The sequence below is a fragment of the Leguminivora glycinivorella genome, chromosome 12 (genome assembly GCF_023078275.1).
Source record: "Leguminivora glycinivorella isolate SPB_JAAS2020 chromosome 12, LegGlyc_1.1, whole genome shotgun sequence".
Classification (NCBI taxonomy): Eukaryota; Metazoa; Arthropoda; class Insecta; order Lepidoptera; family Tortricidae; genus Leguminivora; species Leguminivora glycinivorella.
In genome coordinates, this window is record NC_062982.1 from 12,769,716 (window position 1) to 12,795,029 (window position 25,314).

The 25,314-nt window shown below is 40.3% G+C and overlaps 2 protein-coding genes across 8 annotated transcripts; one reads left to right on the forward strand and one right to left on the reverse strand.

Annotated features, from left to right (window-relative positions):
• Nucleotides 1-551: 551 nt before the first annotated feature.
• On the forward strand, nucleotides 552-20,737 carry LOC125231930 (gamma-glutamyl hydrolase A-like). 7 transcript variants are annotated; one of them, XM_048137532.1, is made up of 7 exons: nucleotides 552-734; nucleotides 2,863-3,025; nucleotides 3,442-3,492; nucleotides 3,798-4,030; nucleotides 17,531-17,637; nucleotides 18,323-18,420; nucleotides 20,353-20,737. In XM_048137532.1, the coding sequence occupies exons 1-7, from the start codon at nucleotides 602-604 to the stop codon at nucleotides 20,651-20,653; spliced, it is 1,086 nt and encodes a 361-aa protein (XP_047993489.1). In that variant the 5' UTR covers nucleotides 552-601; the 3' UTR covers nucleotides 20,654-20,737. The 7 variants fall into 7 exon arrangements, with proteins under 7 accessions (XP_047993489.1, XP_047993490.1, XP_047993495.1 ...); XM_048137533.1 differs by having other exon boundaries at nucleotides 552-725; XM_048137538.1 differs by having other exon boundaries at nucleotides 599-725; nucleotides 2,780-3,025.
• LOC125231932 lies at nucleotides 10,321-11,919 on the reverse strand. Its single transcript, XM_048137539.1, has 2 exons — nucleotides 10,598-11,919; nucleotides 10,321-10,357 (listed from the first exon to the last, which is right to left on the reverse strand). Exon 1 carries the CDS (start codon nucleotides 11,223-11,225, stop codon nucleotides 10,620-10,622), a length of 606 nt encoding a protein of 201 aa, XP_047993496.1. The 5' UTR covers nucleotides 11,226-11,919; the 3' UTR covers nucleotides 10,321-10,357; nucleotides 10,598-10,619.
• Nucleotides 20,738-25,314: the final 4,577 nt, after the last annotated feature.

Genomic DNA, 25,314 nt, shown 5'->3' on the forward strand with positions numbered 1-25,314 from the left:
GAATAGGCTGGGGAAGACGGCAGTTGAAAAGGTGCGATTCCACTCACCCAGCAGTGCACTAGGGTCGCCAACACTAATTAGAGATTACCTGGTCTGGAGACTGCGGGGACGCCCGAACCCCCCCATAGACGTCTGTCGGGTCCTCTCTCCGGTCGCCAACCGGCACAACAGCGCATCTACGGGATTTTTTGCGAGTTGGCGGGGCAGCCTTTCAAGATTGGCGAAACCTCTACTTGGGCCCCCAACTACCTGCGGTCGGCCAACGGAAAACCGTGCTTCGGATCCCGCTACCCTCCGCGAACAGGTGTCTAGTGTAGCAAACCCTAGGCACTGAAACCGGCAAGCAAACAAGGCGGTCCAATTCAGACCCGTAATTACTATACGCAATTATAATAATTGCTTACAGTAAAAAATAACATATGACGGAACATATTCTTTCTAACGTATCCCATACTATCAGTCTTTTAAAAATAAAAACAATGCCAGCTGCGCTTTTGCATTGCGCATGCGTCGTAAATGTCATTGATTCAGTTCGTGTCTCATGAAAATGTTATTTCAGAATTCACTCGATACAAAAATAGATTACGAGCAGTAATGTATAATGATAAGTCAGGAGAATACTGGATTTTGTGAACCCCATATACGTCTACAATTTCCTGAAAGCAGAGATGGAGATATTACGAGATGTGCAACACAAGAGACTGAGCTTGAAGATGAAGACGGCTGTAATGGCAGTAAGTTATTCTTATAAGATCTTTTCAGTTGCTACCTTAGCTTTAGTTCTCATTCTCGTAGGTATTTATTATTCTATGCGGCTTTCCATCTAAGAAAGGTTTTTTTATGTTTCATGTGAAGGATGTTTTCATATAAAATTCCAACAGAAATTCGTCCTTATTGCAGATAAAGCATAAGGGCTCTTTTGGCAAGGATACGCCATAATATTTTACCTATGGGACCATATCGGTACCTAGCATCAAGCTAGGGTGAGCTAGGGCTAAGTGATCTAAGTACGAGTAGTTGGCGGAACGACCGACCATAAATTATTCCGTTACTTTTTTACGTTAGGTATCATACAGGTACTTATTAGGTAGGTACATACCTATTCGTCGAACATTTTCCTATCCCGGTAGTTGTTGGTAACCTAATCTCAAGAGTTGATTCAGTCGTTAGGACTTACCGAAAGATACTTTTCACACTATATCTCTTTAAAAAAAAATCCATACAATTTGTATGAAAAAAATGAAAGTTTTTATTTTTCATATGATATTTTTTAAGTTAATTGATACGATTCCAATCTAGACTAGATCTGATAGGTGTGCTTATTGACTCAACAATATACTCTGTATACGAGTAACTAAGTATAGTATGAATTACTAGCCAGACTAGTTAGACCGACCGTCTTTTTGAAAGAATGGCGATTTCTATGGCATAGTTTGGCGGCGAAGATTTTTTTGGCAAATAAACAATTGAGGCTCGTTTTGGTCATACTGAAAGTTGTTATAGTCAAAATCCATAGTAAAACATAAATATATCTTTATTGATAAAATCTTAATGTTAGTCTAACGCACTACAGTTTAAATTCAGTTAGATACTCGTACAGCCGATAGCAACGGCGATTCATGCAATCTCACTTCAGTTCAGAGATAACTCTAACGCAGATCAGCTGTTATAGATAAACAAACAAACAGTCTCATCCTTCCATCCCAAACTATTGCATAAACTGACACCACACCAACACATTCTAATGAGGTAACTATGTCAAACTGTTCACTCTTATCATCGTTTTGTTCGTGTAACCAAGGGTTTCAAATAATAATTCCAAAAACTAGAGCTAATTGTAACACTTCAACATGAGTGGGGATATTTATAGCAACTTCTAGTAGGGACACAACATGTGTTCGTGCTTATCGAGTTTGTACGGAAATAACTCTGTTTTGTGATGATATTAGTCCGCTCCATTGGAGTCGATATAAGTACGTACAGTGACAGACTATTGTGCAGTAGTCATTTGTTTGTGTTGTGACTGTTATAGTGTAAATATTTTCTAAAAGCAGCAATCATATTAGTTGTTTACGTTTCTTAAATTCTATGCCCTGATTAATTCGCGCTCGGATTCGGTAAGACTTCTCGTGTACCTAAACAATTTAGTGGGTTGATATTTCAAATATTGTGAACAAACCAAAGATAACTTGATATTGTTGTAGAGATTGTTTTGTGCTTGGACTAGCAATGTGAACATTATGAAGATAACAAACTTATATTTTTTCAAAGCCGCGATATGTAAAATCTAAACGCCGGCCGGTCAGGTCAGGCACATTAGAGCATACCTAGGTCATTTCTATAGGTAAATTTTTGATTACGTCACTGTAAAATATTTCCATTAATATCAGTTAATCTTCAAGATGAAGAGTATAAAATAATGATCATGGATTCCCCAAGTCTGAAAATACAAAAATAGGTATCATCAACATCATCACATTAATTCCACATTATAAATAAATTGCCGACAGAATTTTGAAGGAAGTGAAGTTTATTATTAAAGCGTTTCTTCCGTGTTGTATTTAGGTATACAATTTTGTAAGTGTCCTTTTTTATGCGCGTTCAGTCACCGGTATAAAGAAGTGATGATTTCTGTTCCTTTGTCATATTAACGTCTTGTTTGAAATGTCATACGAAATTGTCAAACGATTAAAACGATTGAAATTATCACTTCTTTATGCCGGTGACTCTACTCTCAATACTCTCATAGACCTCATAGTACCCATCCATAAAATTATAGGTCGCTGAATTCCGAGATCCGAGCAATGTGTTCGAGCACGATGGGTGCGTTGCTGACGTTGGCGTATTTTTTGCACTGCGAAGGTGCGCCGGCGCCGGCGCTCAACGACCGGCCCATCATCGGCGTGCTAGCCCAGGAGCAACACTACAAGTTCTGGGACAAGTATCCTGAGAACTACACTAGTTACATCGCGGCGTCGTATGTGAAAGCTTTGGAGGCGTCCGGGGCAAGAGTTGTACCGATAATGTACGTTAACCTTTTCATTACCTTTACCTTTATTATTTACCTTTTTATAGATGTTTCCTATGTATATAAGTATGTATTGATCTATTTAATAATGTATATCGTCGCTTAGCACCCATAGTACAAGCCATGCTTCGTTTGGGGCTAAGTTGATCTGTGTAAGGTGTCCCCAATATTTATTTATTTTTTATTTATATTTATTATAGGTACTTATAGGTAAGTGACCATTCCTTTATACAAGCTGCAAACGCGGGGCGGGAGGTCAGTTATCTCGGCAGTTCAATGCAACGCAGATAGAAGGGAATTTAATAAAGCAATAAACACTTTTTAAGATTTTTCTGTAAAATAATAGAGGATACCTACCTGTAAATTGGATTTTCAACATAATAATTTTCCGAAATTGATTTATTTTGTTTCAGGATCGGGAAAGACCGTGCATATTACAAAGATATTATTGGAAAATTAAACGGGTAAGTATCCTTAGCTAGTACTTAGTAGTCCTTAGCTACTTAAATGTAGTTTACACAATAGAATCTTCAGTGTGACTCTCGTTCCTCTCGTCTCGGAGCTCCCTCTGCTAACTAAATGGAGAGAAGTAGAATATCCACTAAGAACTACATCTCCGAATAATTTTTAAGAAAAAAACCGCCGTTTTTGGGGTTCTGGTGAAAGGTACTTGCGAATGTTGGATTATGTACTTTGTCCTCGAACTAGACTTATTACCTGTGTAAAGCCAGAATTTCTCCTTAATTGATAATTCTACTTTTTATTCTAGCGTCCTGTTCCCCGGCGGAGCAACATACTTCAACCAGTCCAACGGTTTCGCAGACGCAGGGCAACATATCTACGAGTCAGCCATCGAGATCAACGAGGCCGGGGACTATTTCCCTATCTTCGGCACCTGTCTTGGCTTCGAGCTGATCATCATACTGGCCTCGGGCCGGGGGCCGGTCGAGAACAGAGTCCATTGCCACTCTTTTGGGAATAGTCCTCTTAATTTTACTAGTGGTAAGTCGGATCTTTGTACCTTCGATAGCTGTCTATTTCTTTATTATTATATATTTATTTTGTCAGAAAGCGTTAAGCTACTAGGGCTTCCAATACCGGGATCCCGGTATCTCGGGATCCCGGGATCCCGCCTTTTTTTGGGCCCATTTCAATACCGGTATTTAATTTAGCAATACCGGGATCCCGGTATTTTTAAAAACTAACAAATTATGCCAAATTAACGTAAATTACTCATCAAAAACGTAAAATTTCTGCATCATGATGGTCACTACACGCGTAAATCTTGCTTGTTGCTCTCTTTTCTCGATTTGACACATTCTCTGTTTGGTGTTTTTGCAAGATTTGTATGAAAATGATAGTTTTTTCGATGATTACCCAGATAAAGAATTAAAGTTACGCGTCAAAAGCATTCATTGAGGAGGGTCTGCCGCGAACAGTTTTTGACACATTTGTCGCACTTGTGACTTCGCACGTAAGTGTGACAGAAAAGCAACACGTCAAACGTAGTTGTAATAGGCCATAGATCCTCTGTAAACAAATCGCCTTGATGCATCTATATTGGTTAATGCAAACGAACTATCGTATACCGTAGCTACTCTAATTTCACTGTTGTACGTGTGCGTTAGTGTGTTGAACTCACAGACCAACCCCTATAGACATCCATTACAAGACGACTCGCGGTCGCCAGCCTTCCTAGTATTTGCACTGATATAAGCGCGGGCGCTCGCCGTGCCCGATCAGTATCGACCAAGTAACAGACCCGAAAGCAGCGCGTGTTTTTCGCACTAAAAAATTGGAAAAGGGTATTTTGATGCCTTAAAGATGTCCACCTGTAGTGTGAAATGGTGTGGAAAGGTAACAAGAAGCTCAAATTTAAAAACAGACGGCATTACATTCCACAAATAAGTCATATTTATAATTTATTCAGAGCCGGCATAGGTCAACTTACATTGGCCACTTATCTTATCTTAAATCTGCGGGGGCCCTTACGGATACACTTCGACCCATCGGGATCTTTTGTGCAATTACCCCCTACGATCCTAAGATCCTTCAGCTATTCAGGAGCTTCTCGACCATCTCCACGTATCGGATGATGAGGCTCATGGGTAGCTCTCTGAAGTCCTTCGGTGCCAGGTAGCCTGCTCCAAAGTTCTTCATTCTTTGTCTGGCGAGGGCGTGACATTCACACATTAAATGTCTGACGGTCTCTTCCTCTTCGCCACACATGCGACAATCAGTGTTGTCGGCGTGTCCCATCTTGGCCAAAATTCCTTTGACCCCGTAATGGCCTGTGAACACCCCCGTTATAATTTGGAGTTGTCTTTTGCCTAGCTTCCCTAGCTTTTTGCTCCATCCAGAGTCTACCCTCTGCATGAAGAGCTTTGAATGCTTCAGACCAACCAGGGCATCCCACTCTTTTTGGTGACTAGCCTTTGTTTGGTCTTTCATAGCCATTCTGATGGTTCCTTGTGAAAGGCCCACATAAGGTTCCGGACCTATGAAGTTGTCTTCAGATCCGGCCTTGGCAAGTTCATCAGCGTTTTCATTGCCAATGAAGCCTTCGTGCCCCGGTATCCATACCAGTTGCACCTTGTTTTGCCTTCCAAGCTTGTTAAGAGCTTGGATGCCGTTTAATACCAGTCTAGAGGTAACTCTGGGCGATGTGAAGGCTTTGAGTGCCGCTTGACTGTCGCTGAGTATATAGATAGTCTTACCTTGGATTTGTCTAACTATATTCTCATGTACACAGGCAATTATTGCATATGTCTCGGCTTGGAAGACCGTGGCATAATTGCCCATGCTGATACTACCACTGTAGTCATTTGCATAAATGCCTGCGCCCGTACCAGATGCCATCTTGGACCCGTCTGTATACCAGATGATGGTGTTGTCATCAGGGGTGGGTGTCTCCAGACCCTCCTTCCATTCGGCTCTAGTATGGACTTTGGTTTTGAAGTTTTTGTGGAAGATGAATTTCGGTTGCATTTTGTCGCAGCCCATACTCATCAGCCTTCCCATAGAATTGTTGTATTCCATGCTTGTGTGTTTAGCCCAAGTAACATTTTAGTGCTATAATTTTGGTTTTCGACGCCAAAAGCTACTATAGATGTCGTATAAAGGTTTTCGGCGTGACCGCTTGTCGTATAAAAGCCTCCAGTAACACCTTTTAGCTCTATAAGCTTATACCGCTAAAAGGTGTTATTAGGAAGTGATGTAAACGTTTATATCACCATTTTATAGAGCCGCTATAGGCCTGGTCTATAACAGGATCAAATATGCCTACTATAGATCTATATTATTGTATAATAGTGTTAGGAATCACTGCTATGCAATAAATTTGCGCTATTAAGGTTCCCGACAAGCCGCTATAGTTGTTGCGTTATACAGCTAAAAGGTGTTATTAGGAAGTGATGTAAACGTTTATATCACCATTTTATAGAGCCGCTATAGGCCTGGTCTATAACAGGATCAAAAATGACTACTATAGAACAATATTATTATATAATGGTGTTAGAAATCACTGTTATGCAATCAATTTACGCTATTAAGGTTCCTGACAAGCCGCTATAGTTGTTGTGTTATACAGCTAAAAGGTGTTATTAGGAAGTGATGTAAACGTTTATATCACCATTTTATAGAGCCGCTATAGGCCTGGTCTATAACAGGATCAAATAACCTACTAAAGAACAATATTATTGTATAATAGTGTTAGGAATCACTGTTATGCTATCAATTTGCGCTATTAAGGTTCCCAACAAGCCGCTTATAGTATTTTTAGTAGTCGTATTTTAACAGAAATTAAAACCTAACTATACCACTATTTTGGGATATAGTGGCTTTGGAAAACACTGCTACAGTATTTAACACTGTAGTAGTGATATGAATACCATTATAGAGCTATTTTGCTGTATAATGAAGTTTTCAGGATACGTTTATATAGCTTTGAAAAGCGTTAATAGTCGTTTTCTAATGCCTTTTATATCTCATCGCCGTATACGTCACAATTACTCTTTTATATCACAGAACTGTGGAATAATGGTTTCGGTATCTCTTTTAAAACACAATAGCGTTATAGCTGAGTTTACTATATGTTTTATAAAAAAAAAAAACTGTTTAGAAGATCTTTCTATAGTAAAACATTGAAAACAAGTATTGTTTTCTATATAAAGAACTTATAAGTTAAACTGGATCATAGTTAAAGTCTCATGCAACCCTAATTGAATCCACAATGGCGGGCTTATGGCAGTGAATGCGTATGATAAGTGACATAGTCGAACTATAAAAGCGTATGTTTTACTTCTTGGATCCATATTAGAAACTATGGTGCCAATAATTTTATTGTATTAAATTATATTTATTTATTTTATTCAAAACAGGTATAAATCGAGGGCGCACTTAAAATACTCCATTAAACTAATATTATTTAAACGGTAAAATTTCCATCGCATACCTTTTTGCAGTAATGATGGAATTATACGAAATCCAAATTATTTTGATTGACACTAAACTTCACAAGTTCACACGCCACTTTTCATAAAGTTCCTCGTTTAGAACAGTTTTTGTTAAATATTACACACATTAAATTATTTTAGAAATTTCATTCATTCATTCGCATTAAAAGGGACGGCAACTGCTATTACAGAACAAAAAACCTGTATAACGGAATCTCAAATGCTACTATAGCATGAATTGATACTATAATAGCGTTACTGTGTCCTCTATGTCAACAAATTAGCACAATAGTCATCATCACATCACCATTATAGACCTTAAACGTCACGGATGATACTGCTATAGCCCTATTATATCACTAAATGGCTGCATAATTGCGCCAAATCGGCTCTACAGTACCAATATAGACTATTTATAGGACCATTTAATGTGATTTAATTTGGTGCTCTCGACCACTATAGGACCAGAAATTGTTACTTGGGAGTCTTCGGCATGCTATCGCTCCAGAGGCCTGTTAAAGCCAGCCGGTGTAGCGATTTCAGTGCCTCAGACTGTATCACTAGATGTAGCGGCGGGAGATCCAATAGTACCTCCAATGCTGCTGTTGGCGTCGTTCTGAACGCACCCGTTATAGCCATGCATGCTGTCCTTTGTACCTTCATGAGGACATCCTTGCATGTGCTCAGTAATGTCCTTGGCCACCAGGCCAGGCTTCCGTACAGGATTATAGGTCTCACCATCATGGTGTAGATCCACCTTAGTACCTTTGGGTTTAAACCCCATGTTTTGCCGTAAGCTGACCTACACATTCCAAACACTCTAAGTGCCTTGGCTGTGGTCAGTTCGACGTGTCTTTTCCAGTTCAGTTCTTTGTCTAGTGTTACCCCTAGATATTTCACTTCATTGGAAAGTTCAAGTACCCTTCCATAGAGCCTTAGTTGCTCCATGCCAGTAAGGGCCCTTTTCCTGGTAAACGGTACTACCACTGTTTTGCCTGGATTGATGGAGAGTTGTTGGTGGTTACACCACCTCTCCACTTGCCTCAGTGCTGTATTCATGATTTCTGACACCGTTCCCGGGAATTTCCCGTTTATGAGTATCACTAAATCATCTGCATAACCCACTGTATATACTGGGCCCCTATTTAGTTCTTCCAAAAGTGAGTTCACTACCAGGCTCCATAGAGTCGGAGAGAGAACCCCACCTTGTGGACAACCTTTTGTTGCTGTGGCTAGTAATTCTTCCCCCATGAGGGAGGACTTAATTAGCCGGCTGTTCAACATATTACCTATCCAGCGGCAGATGGTAGGTTCTATGCCATGTTTGAGTGCAGCATTATTGATTGCACCATATGTGGTGCGATCAAAGGCACCTTCGACTCGACATACAGAAATGCAGCAAGACATAGTTCTTTGTTTTCTATGGCCTGCTCCGCTCTAGTTGTCACCAGGTGTAGTGCTGTCTCCGTGGACTTGCCCGGCTGGTATGCACATTGCAAGCGGTGTAGTGGATGTCTCTTGAGCGGACCATCCCTGATGTGTCTGTCCACCAGTTTCTCCAAAGTTTTAAGGAGAAATGATGATAGACTTATGGGCCTATATGATTTGGCTTCTGTGTAATCCTCTTTGCCTGGTTTGGGCAAGTATGTTACCTTTACTAACCTCCATGCACGTGGTACATGTCCGAAGGCAATACACGCTTTGTACAGTCTACTCAAGTGGGGTATAAGTACGTTAGCGCCTTCTCGTAGTAGTATGGGGTAGATTCCATCTGGCCCCGGGGCTTTATATGGCTGAAATGTCGATAATGCCCATTGTATTTTGTTGTGGTCTACTACCTTTTTCGACGTGTCCCAATTATGCCTGGTCGTGCGAGTGCACTGTTCCGTAACACTAATTGGTTCATCGTCTGGTACACTCTGATTTATTATCGAGCCTGGAAAATGTGTGGCACACATCACCTTGAGGGTCTCTAGCCCCGTTTCAGTCATTCCACCATCACTCCTTCTAATAGAGGTGAGTGGGACTGACTTCGTTGTGGCTAGTGCCTTCGTGAGTCTCATGCCTTCCGGAATGGAACCGATTTGATCGCAGTGGTTTTTCCACGCTTTCCTTTTCGCTTTCCTCACTGCCTTGCTATACTCTGTGAGTTTTCGCGCGTAGAGCTCAAAATCATTACTTCTTTTGGCATCGTTGAAGACAGCCCTAGTTTCTTTCCTGAGTTTTGCTATCTCCGGATTCCACCAGGGTACCTTCTTCGCCAGGATTTTCTTTTCCGGGCAGTTATTTGTCCAAGCCGTATGGACGGCTTGCCCTATTTTGTCAGCTTCAAGTTCTATGTCAATAATAGAGTTTAGCTTACCATTGGGGTTTCCCAGGTCCGCCTTAAGGTCATCCTTGAACGATAACCAGTTGGTATTCCTGGGATTCCGTTTTAGTATAACTTCTACTTTGATTTTAGTGGTATACCTAAAGCATATATATCTATGGTCCGATAAAGAAATCTCCCCAGAGACATGCCATGAACTAACTTTATTACTTGCGTTGTTGGACGCTAGCGTTATATCAATGACCTCACCTCGCCTAGCATTGACGAATGTCGGCTCATTGCCTTTATTTAAGAGTTGTAGTGAAGAGCTTACCAGGAATTCCAGTACCTTCTCTCCTCTTCTGTTGACATCCGAGCTTCCCCAGATGACGTGGTGTGCGTTCGCATCGCAGCCGATGATCAGGTCAGTGTTCGCCCGGCTGCCGTAGTCAGCAAGATCCCGCAGTTGTGTGGTGATGGGATCCGCCGCCTCGTAGGGAAGGTAGGCTGATGAGATGACTAGTGCCTTACCCCCCTTTATTCAGGATCTTGACCGTGGTCAGATCCCTGGAACAGAAAGCATTTAGAAGCATAGCATCAATGCCGGTTTTAACATAAATACATGTCCTCATATTACTCTCGGGGCAGATATACAGTATCGTCCCGCCAGTACCATTTAAGCCTCTTATCTCTCCCTTGTAAATATATGGTTCTTGAATAAGAGCAATGTCGAACTTGTCGCTTTTTAGCTGCCTAGCCAGAAGGGCAGTGGCGGCCTTATTGTGTTGTAAGTTTATTTGTACACACCTTAGCCCCTCCATTACGGCGGTTAGTGTTTGGCGGTGCTGAGATCAGCGGCCGCCTCCTGGACCGTGTTGTCGCAGGACATGGGCGAAGTGGTGCCCTCCAGGTAGAGTTCCTCCAGACCGCGCAGGTCCTCCGAGCCCGCCACCGATAGGATCGGTGACGACTCTCGGGTCCAGCGCAGCCCGGCGAAACTCTCCCCGACTAGCACCACTTCCCCCGCCTCTGACCGGTCCCGAGCCACCTCCGCAGGAGCGCCAGGCGGCGCGTCCCGCTCCGGGGCCTCCCCCGTCGCCGCCCCCGCGGCGCCCGAAGCCTCATTGGCCACCGAGTCCCCCTCCCCCCCGTCCGCGCCGGGCTCCACCCCAGCCTCTTCATGCTCACGCTCCTTCCCCGTCTCCAGGAGCTTGAAGTGGCTGGTGTCGAGCCCCGAGTGAAGAACGTAGCCGGCCTCCCTGATGACGTCAGCTGACACCTGGTCCATCAGAACGATGCGCCTGGTGTTCAGCTCCGACATCACGGTGTCGACCACCTTCCACTCGTCGGTGCGGAGTTTAGGGTTGCGCCTCTGCATCACCCGCAGAGCCAGCGACACGTCCTGGCTGCCATCGATCGCCGTACGCCAGGCCATCTTGACCGGCTTCGGCAGATCTTTAGCAGCCACGACTTTCAGGCGCCGCCCGCCGATCTCTCCTCTTCCGATCACCGAGCGGAGCCATCCCACTGCGTCGCTTCCTCCGCAGGTGATGTGAAGCGCACCCCCGTGACAGCACCTAGTGTGATGTCGGGCATAGGATCGGCCGCCTCGTCCAAAGCTACGAGCAGGACGCTCACTATGGCCGACCTATGCTCCAACATCACCTTTTCCCCAGGAAAGGCCACTGGGACGATAGCCATCTTCTCGCTCGCCGCTACCTCAGCAAACGTCCCCCCCACCCTCGTTCGCTTGTGGTCGCCAGCGAGCAGAGAAGAGTCGCCACTGGCCCCCAGTGACCTCTTGTTAGGCTGCCTCCCCGCCCCACTAGTGGAGGGTCCGGCCCCCACTTGCGCGTCCCTATTCTCCCGCGCCTTCGCACGCCTCTTCTGCCTCCTGGTTGGGGCTACTCCTCCACCCGACTGCGCATCCGCACCCTGGGGTGCAGTAGCGTCGTCTATGGCGCCCGGAGCCGCCCCACCAGAATTTGGAAGCGGTGCGTCCCTCCCGCAGTTGGCCGTTGCTCCGCGGCCAATCCCCCCAGCACCAGCGCTAGTCGGCTCCCCGAGGGGTGCTTGCTTTGCGCCCCCACTCTTCAACCCTAAGGGAAGAGACGGGTTGGTGCTGTTGGGATGGCCTACATTGGCCACTTACGCGTCAGTAGAGGGACATAAGGTCCGACCGAGAACGATATTTTTGTCTCGGCCGAGAACGAGACCGAGACCGAGATTCAATTTGATTCTCGGCCGAGACCGAGACCGAGACCGAGAATTTATAAAACAGCGAAAAACATACAATTTTTGCAAAAAATGTTTTCATAACCGAAATTCGCCTATTAATCAGGAATCTAGGAGCATGTCGGGCCGTGTTTAGTGTTTGGTTCCGTAACTACCCAAACCTACCGCACCCCTTACCCATCTACCGTAGCAAAATAGACTACATCAGTGATAAACAAGTATACGGCTCGCCTGATGGTAAGCAGGCGCCATAGCTTATAGAGAAATATCGATACCTACCAAAATCACTAAAATCGGGATACCAAACGGGCGATGTAACAAAGGGTAGCTAAAAACCGATTGGACGCGAGTGCGCAATAAATTCAAAAATCTGAGTCTCGGTTTCACCGAGAATCTCGGCCCATTTTGGCCGAGAGCCGAGACCGAGTTCTCGGCCCGATTTTCGGCCGAGAATGCCGAGACCGAGACCGAGACCGAGATCTCGGTCGGACCTTAGAGGGACAGTCATACTTCTGTCCCTTTTCATCTGGCGCGACTGCCCGCCGTCCTTGAAACGGCCAATCACAGCGCGCTTAACACATTCCCCGCCCGCTCCTCGCACCCCAAACACTGGTGACTCGTATCGCGAACAAAATATACAAGATTTCTACTCTATAGGAGGTTCTCTGTGGTTGAACTCTAGCTGAAAACTTTGCCGTAACATTCCCGATAGTAACGAAATAGGGAACTCACTACTCAACTATCAAAATGAGGAAAATTACTTTTCTTATAGGTAAATGAAGTGTTCCTATTCCGCGAAGTAATCTTTTTGATTTTGATTATCATGGATTTCCGCAAAGTAATGTGTGATTCCATAGATTATTTCTTAATGTGATTTTTAATAATCTATGTCGGACAATTTAGCTTTTTTTTATAAATGGGCTTACTCTTGGCCACAGACTAGCCAAAGCAGAGTCAAAGACGTGGCCTACAATGGAGTGAGCTCGCCCAGAAGATGCCTGTTCACTCTTGATTTGAAGGTTGCCGGGTTATATGAGCTCGGAAATATAGCCGCCGGCAAGGAATTCCACTCCTTGGCAGTGCGCATAAGAAAAGAAGAAGCAAAGCGCTTCGTGCGGATTCTTGGCTAATTATTGAATGATTTGGTGGATTTATTTTATTAGTGCTTTAGCGCCTCTAGCGCCACGAAAAACAAAAATACCACTAAATTGTACCATAGATATTGATTACAATGTGTTTAAAAAAAATCATCTCATGTTCTAATTTCAAAAGTCAATGATGAAACTATAGAGTGTGTGTAATCGAGAAATGCTCTTAATGCTTATTATTTAATAAAGTGATACTGATATTATAGTTAAATCTACAGTACAATTATACCATTAACACCGACTATAAAATGTAACACTGCATGAATGAGACACAGCTTCCTAGTATCATAGCCATATATTAAAGAAGAGGCGACTGAGGTGGCTCGGGCATGTGTATCGAATGGAGCGGACTCGTTTGCCGCGTCAAATCCTGCTGGAAGAGGTTGCAGATGCAAAGAGACCGGTCGGACGGCCAATGCTGCGCTTTAAAGATTGCGTGAAGCGTGACATAGTCACATTTGATATTCCATGCAACCAGTGGCAACGACTGGCCGAGAACCGACCCACGTGGCGCCGTGTTATCCATGACGGTCAATCCAAGCACGCCAATGCCTGGTTTTTCTCCTTGAATGATAAACGCATGAGGCGTCACGAGCAGGCCTCTAACCCCCACCCATCTGGGGGAGCATACACCTGCTGTGTGTGCGGACGAGGGATCCTCTCTTGAATTGGGCTATACGGCCAGTCGCAAGGATGCTGCTTGAATCGTCTGTTATAGATGCAAAGGCCTGTTATTATTAAAATGTAAAAGGTTCTATTCCGCACGAGCTTAAAGAGAACGATTTGGCAAAAAACATGGTTTGCTATGGCCGCGTCTTCTTGCAAAATGTCCGATCTGGAGGCGATATCTAACTTACAGAATCACCTGAGTATAGATCTGGCGCTCTTTCCCGCTTGATTTTATACTGCGTCCTCAGTCCCACTCACAACAAAAATAAAGAGCACAGGGCGTAGCCGTTTGAACTATGTAGGTATACTTAAAAACAATAAAATTTGAGCCGACTTGGCCACATAAGTTTGAAAAACCGTTTTGGGTCAAAATCGAAACTTTTTAAGTTGGAAATGTAATCGATTTGACCCATTTGTAAGAATTGTAAGTCGGATTAGCAAGATTCTGCTGTAGTATAACACGCATGAAAATTAACAAACGAGATTTTGAATAAAATTTGTTATTTTAAGCAAATTACTTGGTTTTTATATTTTCCTGATTTCAATACCGGGATCCCGTGATCCCGGTATTGAAATCGCCAATACCGGAATGAATACCGGTATAGGAGAATGTCCGGTATTTGGAAGCCCTAGCTACATAGTTATCCTTATTTTTAACCGTCGCCTCATATCTCAAGAAGGACGGTTATCAAGTCGTCTGTATGTTTTTTTTTTTTTATTTTTTTATGTTTGTTCCTCGATATCTCCGATACGTAGATTGATAAATAATGCATCGGAAAAAGCGGGGCTAATGTCGTATTTTGGTTATGTTCAGTCTACCCTCACATACGGTATAATATTCTGGGGAAATTCTACGGACTGGCTAAAAGTTTTTAAGATGCAGAAACGTTGTATAAGAGCGCTCTGTGGTGCATCCCAGAGAGATTCCTGTAGGCCTCTTTTTACCAAATTTAAGATTTTGCCGATGCCTTGTTTGTACATTAAAGAAGTGGCTATGTTTGTAAAAAAGAACCTTAACCTATATCAAAGGAATGATAGATTCCATCGTAATTTGAGAAATGTGTACAAATTGGTAAATACGCATCAAACCAAGTCAAGTTTTTACAAAAATAGCATTTTCTCCATGTCAATCAAAATTTATAATAATATTCCAGACGTATTTAAGGACTATGACAATACAAAATTTAAGAAAGTGCTTCACGAATGGCTTTTGGATAAAATGTTCTATTCCCCACTTGACTTTTTAAATAATAATGGACAATTATAAATAAATATTTAAGTAATTATTGCACATTTACGATTTGACATAATAATAACAATAACTTTGACATATTCTGAAGTAGGTACCTATTTTTCATATTGTTGCTTAGCTTTTTGTGACTGTGTAAATATTGTAAATAGTTTTTATTGCATGCTTTGCATGCCCCAAAATATTGTACACCAGAAATGGTAGACTGCGGAAAAGATACGATTATTATTATTTTTGACATCTTTTATATTTTTTACCTGTGGTCTGACAATAAATCATTTCATTTCATTTCATTTCATTTCATTTCATTTCATTTCATTTCATTTCATTTCATTTCATTTCATTTCATTTCATTTCATTTCATTTCATTTCATTTCATTTCATTTCTCCGTCGTTACTGGACCGATTTTGAAAATTTTTTTTTTGATTGAATGTATATGCATACAGATTGGTCCCATTTTTCTCAGAACCCAGTTCTGATGATGGGATCCTGGAGAAATCGAGGGAACTCCTCAAATCTGAAAGGCATACATATGGTGATTTTTGTGTTTTTAAAGGAACAGCATGCATTTAGGTACGGAACAGTGACATTTGGTGCAGTGGAACTGCTGATGATGGCCAGAACGGAACTCTTCAAATCTGAACGGCACGCTTATAGTGACTTTGGTATTTTTATACGAACAGCATGCACTTTCGTCCAGAACAGTGACATTTGGTGCAGTGGAATTTCTGATGATGGTCAGAACCGAACTCCTCAAATCTGAACGGCACGCTTATAGTGACTTTGGTATTTTTATAAGAACAGCATGCACTTTCGTCCAGAACAGTGACATTTGGTGCAGTGGAACTGCTGATGATGGCCAGAACCAAACTCCTCAAATCTGAACGGCACGCTTATAGTGACTTTGCCATTTTTATAAGAACAGCATGCACTTTCGTCCAGAACAGTGACATTTGGTGCAGTGGAATTTCTGATGATGGTCAGAACCGAACTCCTCAAATCTGAACGGCACGCTTATAGTGACTTTGGTATTTTTATAAGAACAGCATGCACTTTCGTCCAGAACAGTGACATTTGGTGCAGTGGAACTGCTGATGATGGCCAGAACCAAACTCCTCAAACCTGAACGGCACAGTGGCACACTCATAGTGACTTTGGTATTTTTGTAAGAAAAGCATGCATTGAAGTTCAGAACAGTGACATTTATTTAGTTATGTTTGTTAAGCATAAGTTTTGAAGTCAAAGTTTGTCAAGCTTCGATTTCTTATAATATAATCAATCGGATTCATGAGGAATTAAGGAAACTCCTCAAACCTTAACGTTATACGTATATTTCGTGTGTCATTTGTGTTGCCATCTAATAATTAAAGCATTAAAAGCAGTTTTAAAAAATACTTACACATTTCTACATAATCCAACATTCGCTAGTAGCTTTCACCAGAACCCGAAAGGCGACGGTTTTTTTTTCTTAAAAATTATACTTAAATGATTTCAAAGATCTGATACAGACAATTCCGATCCATATCGTATATATAGAGCCACTAACATTTCTTTTTAAGGAGGTATGTTTCTCGATTTCTTGAAACCTACTTTTAATTGCACCTAAATTATTGTTTATACCAAAAACATATGTAAACTCCGTATAGACAGATAGTCTACGAAAAAAACGTACCTCAAAACCATAAAGAAAAAGGTACGGTAACCAAGATGGCGATACATCTTTGGGGAACGCTCGGCTAGATGGCGCTAATAAAAATATTTGACATTTTAACACATAAGTATCAAGCTAAGAATATGGGCCAAATTGTCAAAACTGAGGTTCAAAAATTTTTCCCCTCACTAGCTCGGAAACACGTGTTTTGTCCTTTAATACCAGCGGGTAAAAACGCATTTTATCCACTAGTGGGTAAAGTAATTTGACCTTGAATAAAGTCAAATTAACTGCTTTAAAATTGATAAAAGTAGGTGAATCTAGTAATAAAGATGATTTACCACCTGTGGAACTACTGGTAGCAGTGATAAACGCACTTTTTGCGTTGTAGTTTCCTCGCTATAGTGAGGGGAAAAGTTTTGTGTTACACTCGGGTGCAAATGTATTTTACTTCTCGTGTGTTAAAAAACTCGCAAGTTCAGGATTCTATTCTCGAATCACTCGCTTCGCTCGTGGTTCAACTATAGAATCCTTTCACTTGCTCGTTTTTCCATTCCACACTCGGCGTTAAAATACAACTTTGCCCCCTTGTATAACAAATAACTATTATGCCTGTGTCGAGAGATGGCAGTCTTTGCACTGTGATTACACATTTTACTTTGACAGTATCTCTCTATAATACTCGATTATCTTTGTTTATACTAAACCCTTACCTTTCTACTATTTTAATGAAAATAATATTTTCCTAATAACAGTAAATTGTATAATACCTATCACTTCTTTATAGATTTCCGCAAGAGCAAGATGTACAAGAGCGCTGGTGAAGACATTATCAATATATTGTCCCGTGAAGACATCACAGCCAACCATCATCAATTTTGTATTGTGGATGAGGTACCTTTTTTTTTACCTTTCCTCGTATTTATCGGTTGTCTGATGGGTAATGAAGATCGTGTTTTACGCGATTCTACACATATCGCGTATAATTTGGGTCCATCTGATAGGTATTTTTTCTAAAAGAACCTATTGAACAGTAACCTATTGAATAAAATTTCGCCGGTTGCTACTCGGTCTGATTGCTATCTGATACTTTCCTGTATCATGATCATTTGAGGCCCAAACTTTATATCAAAGTTAGGCTTTTTTAACCCCCGACGCAAAAACGACGGGGTGTTATAAGTTTGACGTGTCTGTCTGTCTGTCTGTGGCATCGTAGCTCCCAAACGGATGAACCGATTTAGATTTAGTTTTTTTTGTCTGAAAGCTGAGTTAGTCGGGAGTGTTCTTGAAAATCCCATGGAGCCATGTTTCATGAAAATCGGTCTACTATTTCGCGGTCGGAGGTTTTTAAAATTTTTTAGTTTTGTGGTTAGGTTATTTACACCAATAATAAGATATTATCATATGTATTTGAACCGTATGTACGTCGTATTCAGGCTTTAAAGATCTGATTTGTAGATAAAGATTTGACTTGATTTGATTTGTTTGATTTACATTTATCTACTTATTAATTACCTACAAATTACACTTGTATATATTTGTAGATTATGAACTGATTATGGTTTAAATATGCTTTCAGAACCTGAAGTCTCACAACTTGACTAAAGAGTGGCGAGTAACGGCACACAGCAACGACGCCAACGGACTGGAATTCATAGCTAGTGTGGAACATAATAGGTAAGTATCAAAAGGAATCAGCAAAGTACAGTCAATATAAATTATAGTATTTTCAAACACGGCACCCTACCAACTGCTCAATATACCTATTCTTAAAAAATCTAAGGTAAAATACCCCATAATGGACGGTGATGCCATTATGGACAAATAAAACACAAATCCTTAAAAATAAGTATCTAAAATAAGTTTCTAAAAACTGACAGCTATGTACCATAAACTAGAGTTGTAGAGCTGTTTAATTTTGAAGTTTCAATTAATTCGGTTATTTCTGAAGGATTTGGAGACAAGATAAAATTCACCAGTGTACTGAAAAAAATATCAATACGAATTCTTAGTAATGTTGCTAAGAGAGATGAGTTCATGTATAAAATAATAAAAAAATAACGCACAGTGTAATCTTGAATGCGTTTTACTTACTGCATTAAGCATGAGATAAGGTATAAAACATACTAGTTTGTTGCTCCAAAGATATAAAGAAATGACGTTATTTTGCGAGTGTCCATTACTGGACCCGAAAAACTGCCTACCTCCTATGATGGACAAGGAACAATTTACAAAACCAAAATTTACAAGAAACAATCCTATGTTAAAATAATCCAAACTAATTGTATTTATGGTGTATAAAATTGACTCATTGCGTATCAGTTGGCTTTAAAAGTAAAATTTTAAACTTATTTCACTGTCCATAATGGGGGATCCATTACTTAACTGCCGTCCATAATTGGAGAAAAAACACCTAGTTTTAATTTGTTAACTATGAAGAAACCAATAGGAGTATCTATTCTGCAATACTCTTGAAATGTAGAAGAAGGATAGGACATTCAAGATTTAACACGCTTGGCGGTAGAATTTTTACATTTATCAGTGAAATATCAAAAACAGGCGAATTTTTTTCTTAAACTGTCCATGATTGGGTCCGTCACCTTAAATTCTCAAAGTACGGTTAATTGTATGTTTGAAAAATACTGATAAAAGTGCGGTGTATTTGTTGTGCAATTCCCGAAAAGTTTGTACATTTAGATCACGTCTCCGATTTTGATAAAAATTGCTGGATTACGTATGTAATGTACCTTACCTACTTTTGCTGAAGTGCACATGCACAAGCTATACGATTTATCCCGATGCATAACTCTATCGTGATGAAAATGTGATTAGCGATACCTAATAGGTTTGTCATATACATAAGTCTAAATTTGCATGAAGTGACAGCTATCTCAATCCCAAACTAATCGCAGTTCAGTAATATTAGTCTTCCATTCGTCCACGGAAATTACAAGACAATGACATAATCAGACAATTATTTCTGTAATTCTGACACTCACTGCAAGGGTTCTCAGTTTGTACCGTAGCACGCCCTGGCCCCGTAGCCGAATGGCATTTCTCCGACGCCAAACGAAAGCGATACGCCGCTGGCTCTGTCGCGCCAATACGCAAGCGCGATAGAGATAGATATCTACTAGCGCTTCGTTTCGTGAGCGTTTCGTGAGCGATTGTGCCATTCGGCTAGCCACCCTGGAACTGAATATGCTATTTATGTTATATTATATATGTGTTAAGGGCTCTGTGTGTGCGCGCGAAATCGGATGAGTCAAGAAAAAAATATCTGTGCTCATCACATCACACAAATAAATGTCCGTACCAAGATACTAGCCCTGCCAATCGAATGGCAATCGTCGACCCTAGACGCCGACAGAAATGCAGTCTAGATCTGTCGCGTGAATACGCAAGAGCGATAGAGATAGATAGCTATGAAACAGATATTATCGTGAGCGTTTGTGCATTTGTCTACAGTATGCCCAGGACCGTCGGCATAGCAGGCAGGGTCACTATGTGCTTCGCACAGTGTTCTGAAAACGAGTTTTAATGGTAGCATATCCATATAATCCATGTACCATTTATTAATTTTCTATTGATTAAAACGATTGTTTTCAGGTATCCGTTTTACGGCGTCCAGTTTCATCCAGAAAAGATCTACGAGTGGAAACAAACCAAGTCTTACCCTCACAGTTATACTGCGATCAAAGCGAATCGTCACTTCATGGATTTCTTCGTGAACGAGTGTAGAATGAACAATCATAAGTTTTCTGATGAAGAAGAAGAGAATAAGTGCCTTATTTATAATTATAATACACATTTTACTGGCGCTGAAGGTAGTGAATATCTGCAGTGTTATTTCTTTGAGCCTAGGAATGTTGGGAAAGGTAAAGAAAATTATTCCAATGTTGCCATTTAAGATTATATTACCATTTAAGTACATAACATTATTGTTGATTAGGTATTGTTTAGTATTAATAGACGTAATTCATGAGTTTTTAAAGATGAAGTTTTATTTTTCTTACACATCGTAAGTTCCTACATAACTAGTAGCAATTATAAAGGAGTAGCTGGAGTTTCTCTAACACGTTAGTGCGGGTAGCATTATTTTCATTCTAGTTTATCTTCACATTTTTTTTAATGAATACTTAGTAGATTCAACTACTGTTGAATGCACTCATCGATCTAAACTTAGATGAACGTACTTCGTTAGCATGAATATGAATCTATTCTTATTTAATTCTAAGACGAATTACCGTATGTACTTATACTAATGATTTCCATAGAATAATAGTAAACAAAGCGCCTGAAGTCCCGACTCGGATATTTGAACAAGCTTTTACGAGTATGCTCATAATATCAGAAACGTGTTCATGTTTTTGTTGACGTGTAACTGAGTAGATGTAACTAAACGAGACGGTACGGTATATAGGGGCCCACTGACTAACAGTTTGCCGAACAATATCATCTTGTCAGTCGCCGCCGTCACATTTTACTTCTGACAATTCTGACAAGCAGATAATACCTATTATCATGGGCCGCTTAACTTGAGTCTTGTCTTGACTTACATGTTTTTCTTTTATTGCGTTCATGATAATCATGATTACAAAATTATACAAGACTAGCTTTTGCTCGCGGCTTAGCTCGCGTTAGAAAGAGACAAAAAGTAGGCTATGGCACTCTCCATACCTTCAAATATCACCACTTAAAAAATCACGTCAATTAGTCGCTCCGTTTTGCCGTGAAAGACGGACAAACAAACAGACACACACACTTTCCCATTTATAATATTAGTACGGATATGGATTACCTAAGCATTCGCTAATGATTATAACTTATACTCTGTCAAACAAGTCTGTTAGTAAATAAGAACAAAAAAAACTATATATGCATCCCTTTTTCTTTAGGGTGTTAGAGAAAAGGATATCTATAGTTTTCTTTGTCCTTATTTACTGACAGACTTGTTTGACAGAGTATATCTAAATGTAATCAAAATAATTGCTTATTCGAGTTCTCTACAATTAACCACTAGTGACACACTAATGTTTGTAGTTACTACCGGATTTGCAAAGTTTGGGGATCAAACATTATGTAGGCTTGCAGAGTAACCTATTACATAAGCGTATTATGTGTCTCAGCTACACAGTAATAAAGTGTATTCGCAGTAAAATCAAATACAGTACAGTACCTTATGTTACAAAAGAGTGATAGGTAGGTACAGTATTAAGTAATTTCATGAGTTTATTAGGTCGCCGTAGCAAAATGGCAACGCGGAAACCTTATTCTTTTGTCATGTTTGTCCGCTTATGCGTCTTTTTGTCTATGTGGAATAGTTACTTATATCACAGAATATATAATAGTACAAGTACAGAAGGCCCACTGCTTTGATGTTCACGACATGCCGCCTTTTTAAATGCCTACAAAATTCTAACAAAGAAACGAGCCGCACGTGCGCGGCGCCCGGCGATAGGGTTGCCTTTGGACTAAAACGAATTAATACCACAGAATATATAATAGTAATACTCAGATAAAATGTTATACTATTATATTCAAGTCTTGGGTACTTTCTAGGTATATATATAGTATTTATATATTTTTGTTTGAGTTCCAACATCACAAGCCTCATTGAATCTTTTTGGGGGAGTTAATCAGTAGTAGATCTGTTTAAAAATGTCCTATGGTATTTATTTTATTCATGATATCTATTTAACTATGCATTATTAGCCATTCCACACGCGGGCATCGCATATGAACCTTAAAAAAAACTCGCGATGTAATGTAACATTAGAAGGTGCGAGCGTGCATTCCGTGCACAGAGAACCTCCTATAGAGTAGCAGTCTTGTATATTTTGTTCGCGATACGAGTCACCAGTGCCAGGGGTGCGAGGAGCGGGCGGGGAATGTGTTAAGCGCGCTGTGATTGGCCGTTTCAAGGACGGCGGGCAGTCGCGCCAGATGAAAGGGACTGTCCCTTTACTGACGCGTAGTGGCCAATGTAAGTTGACCTATGCCGGCTCTGAATAAATTATAAATATGACTTTTATGTGGAATGTAATGACGTCTGTTTTTAAATTTGAGCTTCTTGTTACCTTTCTACACCATTTCACACTACAGGTGGACATCTTTAAGACATCAAAATACCCTTTTTAAATTTTTTTACTGCGAAAAACACGCGCTGCTTTCGGGTCTGTTACTTGGTCGCTACTGATCGGGCACGGCGAGCGCCCGCGCTTATATCAGTGCAAATACTAGGAAGGCTGGCGACCGCGAGTCGTCTTGTAATGGATGTCTATAGGGGTTGGTCTGTGATTCCGTGAGAACGCGCGCCACCCCTGATTAGGCCGCGAACTCGCGGCCGCCGGCATGTACTTGTAGCGCGGCGATAGAATCGCGGAGTGAGCCGCCCCTGCTTATATTAGATAATTGTATTATTTGTCAGACTCACTTCTGCATCTATGTATACTAATATTATAAAGGCGAAAGCATATGTTTGATTGTGTGAATCCATTAATAAATGGACACTATAGTTGGGTCAGAAATAGTCTGAGTCCCGGGAAAGGACATACGAGTAGAGTAGTTTTTATCCCGAAACCCATCCCAAGAAATTTCCTCACTTCCACCTGAATAATTGATGAGTAAGTAATATTAATTTATTATATTGATTTTCCCCTCACTAGCTCGGAAACACGTGTTTTGTCCTTTAATACCAGCAGGTAAAAACGCATTTTATCCACTAGTGGGTAAAGTAATTTGACCTTGAACAAAGTCAAATTAACTGCTTTAAAATTGATAAACGTAGGGGAATCTAGTAATAAAGATGATTTACCACCTGTGGAACTACTGGAAGCAGTGATAAACGCATTTTTTGCGTTGTAGTTTCCTCGCTATAGTGAGGGGAAAAGTTTTGTGTTACACTCGGGTGCAAATGTATTTTACTTCTCGTGTGTTAAAAAACTCGCAAGTTCAAGATTCTATTCTCGAACCACTCGCTTCGCTCGTGGTTCAACTATAGAATCCTTTCACTTGCTCGTTTTTCAATTCCACACTCGGCGTTAAAATACAACTTTGCCCCCTTGTATAACAAATAACTATTAAGTATTTCCTCATATTTAGCTTTAATTTTTATCAGGCGCTACCAAAATTATTAATTCACACTAAAGCTAATTAATAATATTAGGAACTCATAGGAAGTACTGGAAGTATCATATATTTATTACAAATATTAATGTTATAAACAATGATTCTATAAACACTTATTTAAGCGTTTCTTTTTTTTAATTTATTTATTTCTATAGTTTTAGGGAAATTTAGGTTAGTTGTACCAGGGGCGGCTCACTCCGCGATTCTATCGCCGCGCTACAAGTACATGCCGGCGGCCGCGAGTTCGCGGCCTACTCAGGGGTGGCGCGCGTTCTCACGGAATGCACGCTCGCACCTTCTAATGTTACATTACATCGCGAGTTTTTTTTAGATATTCTATAGATTAATATAGCTGATGTTGTTTTTGCCTGATGAAGTAAAAGTAAACTTTAAATATTTTTTTTGCGGGTTTTTAAGTCGTAATAAAATATGGTACTATTTTTTTTTGTTTAATTAGACAGTAATTAATAATATAAGACATACTTTGAAAAAGAGTCAAGTAGCCTATTATTTTTTTGTTAAATGATATTTGACCTCATTTTTGCAACAAACTTTAGTAGTACATTATTTTGTTATTTTTATTTACAAATAATAAAATGATGATCAACTAAAGTTTGTTGCAAAAATGCTTGCCTTATCAACAAAATTTTTTTTAATTCACTCGCACCAAATATGTTTATTTGTTTTCTAGTTTTCCTGGAGATGAACTTGTCAGACACAAAAGGCGTATTGTAGTGCGTAAACAACGACAAGAGCCAGACTGGACGCCTCGACTTTTCTCGCTATAGTGAGGGGAAAAGTTTTGTAAATAACTATTATTCTAAGTATAGGAAAATACCCTATCGTAAGCAATTTTAATAAAGTTTGTCTTAAAGAAAAAAATATGAGGTCACTATTTTAGTTCCATCAATTTCTGCCATCTATTCTATTTTCAAAAAGCAATAGTGTGTTGTGAGTTGTAATAGTGTGATTAGGGTTGCAAATAGAAAAAAAACCAAATGTTTTTTTTTTTCAGAATTATGAAAAAAAAAACCGAGCATTATGATATTCTTTCTAAATATGTTTTTAGGGTTCCGTAGTCAACTAGGAACCCTTATAGTTTCGCCATGTCTGTCTGTCCGTCCGTCCGTCCGTCCGCGGATAATCTCAGTAACCGTTAGCATTAGAAAGCTGATTTTTGGTACCAATATGTATATCAATCACGCCAACAAAGTGCAAAAATAAAAAATGGAAAAAAATGTTTTATTAGGGTACCCCCCCTACATGTAAAGTGGGGGATGATATTTTTTTTCAGTCTAACCCCAACGTGTGATATATTGTTGGATAGGTATTTAAAAATGAATGAGGGTTTACAAAGACTGTTTTTTGATAATATTAATATTTTCGGAAATAATCGCTTCTAAAGGAAAAAAAAGTGCGTCCCCCCCTCTAACTTTTGAA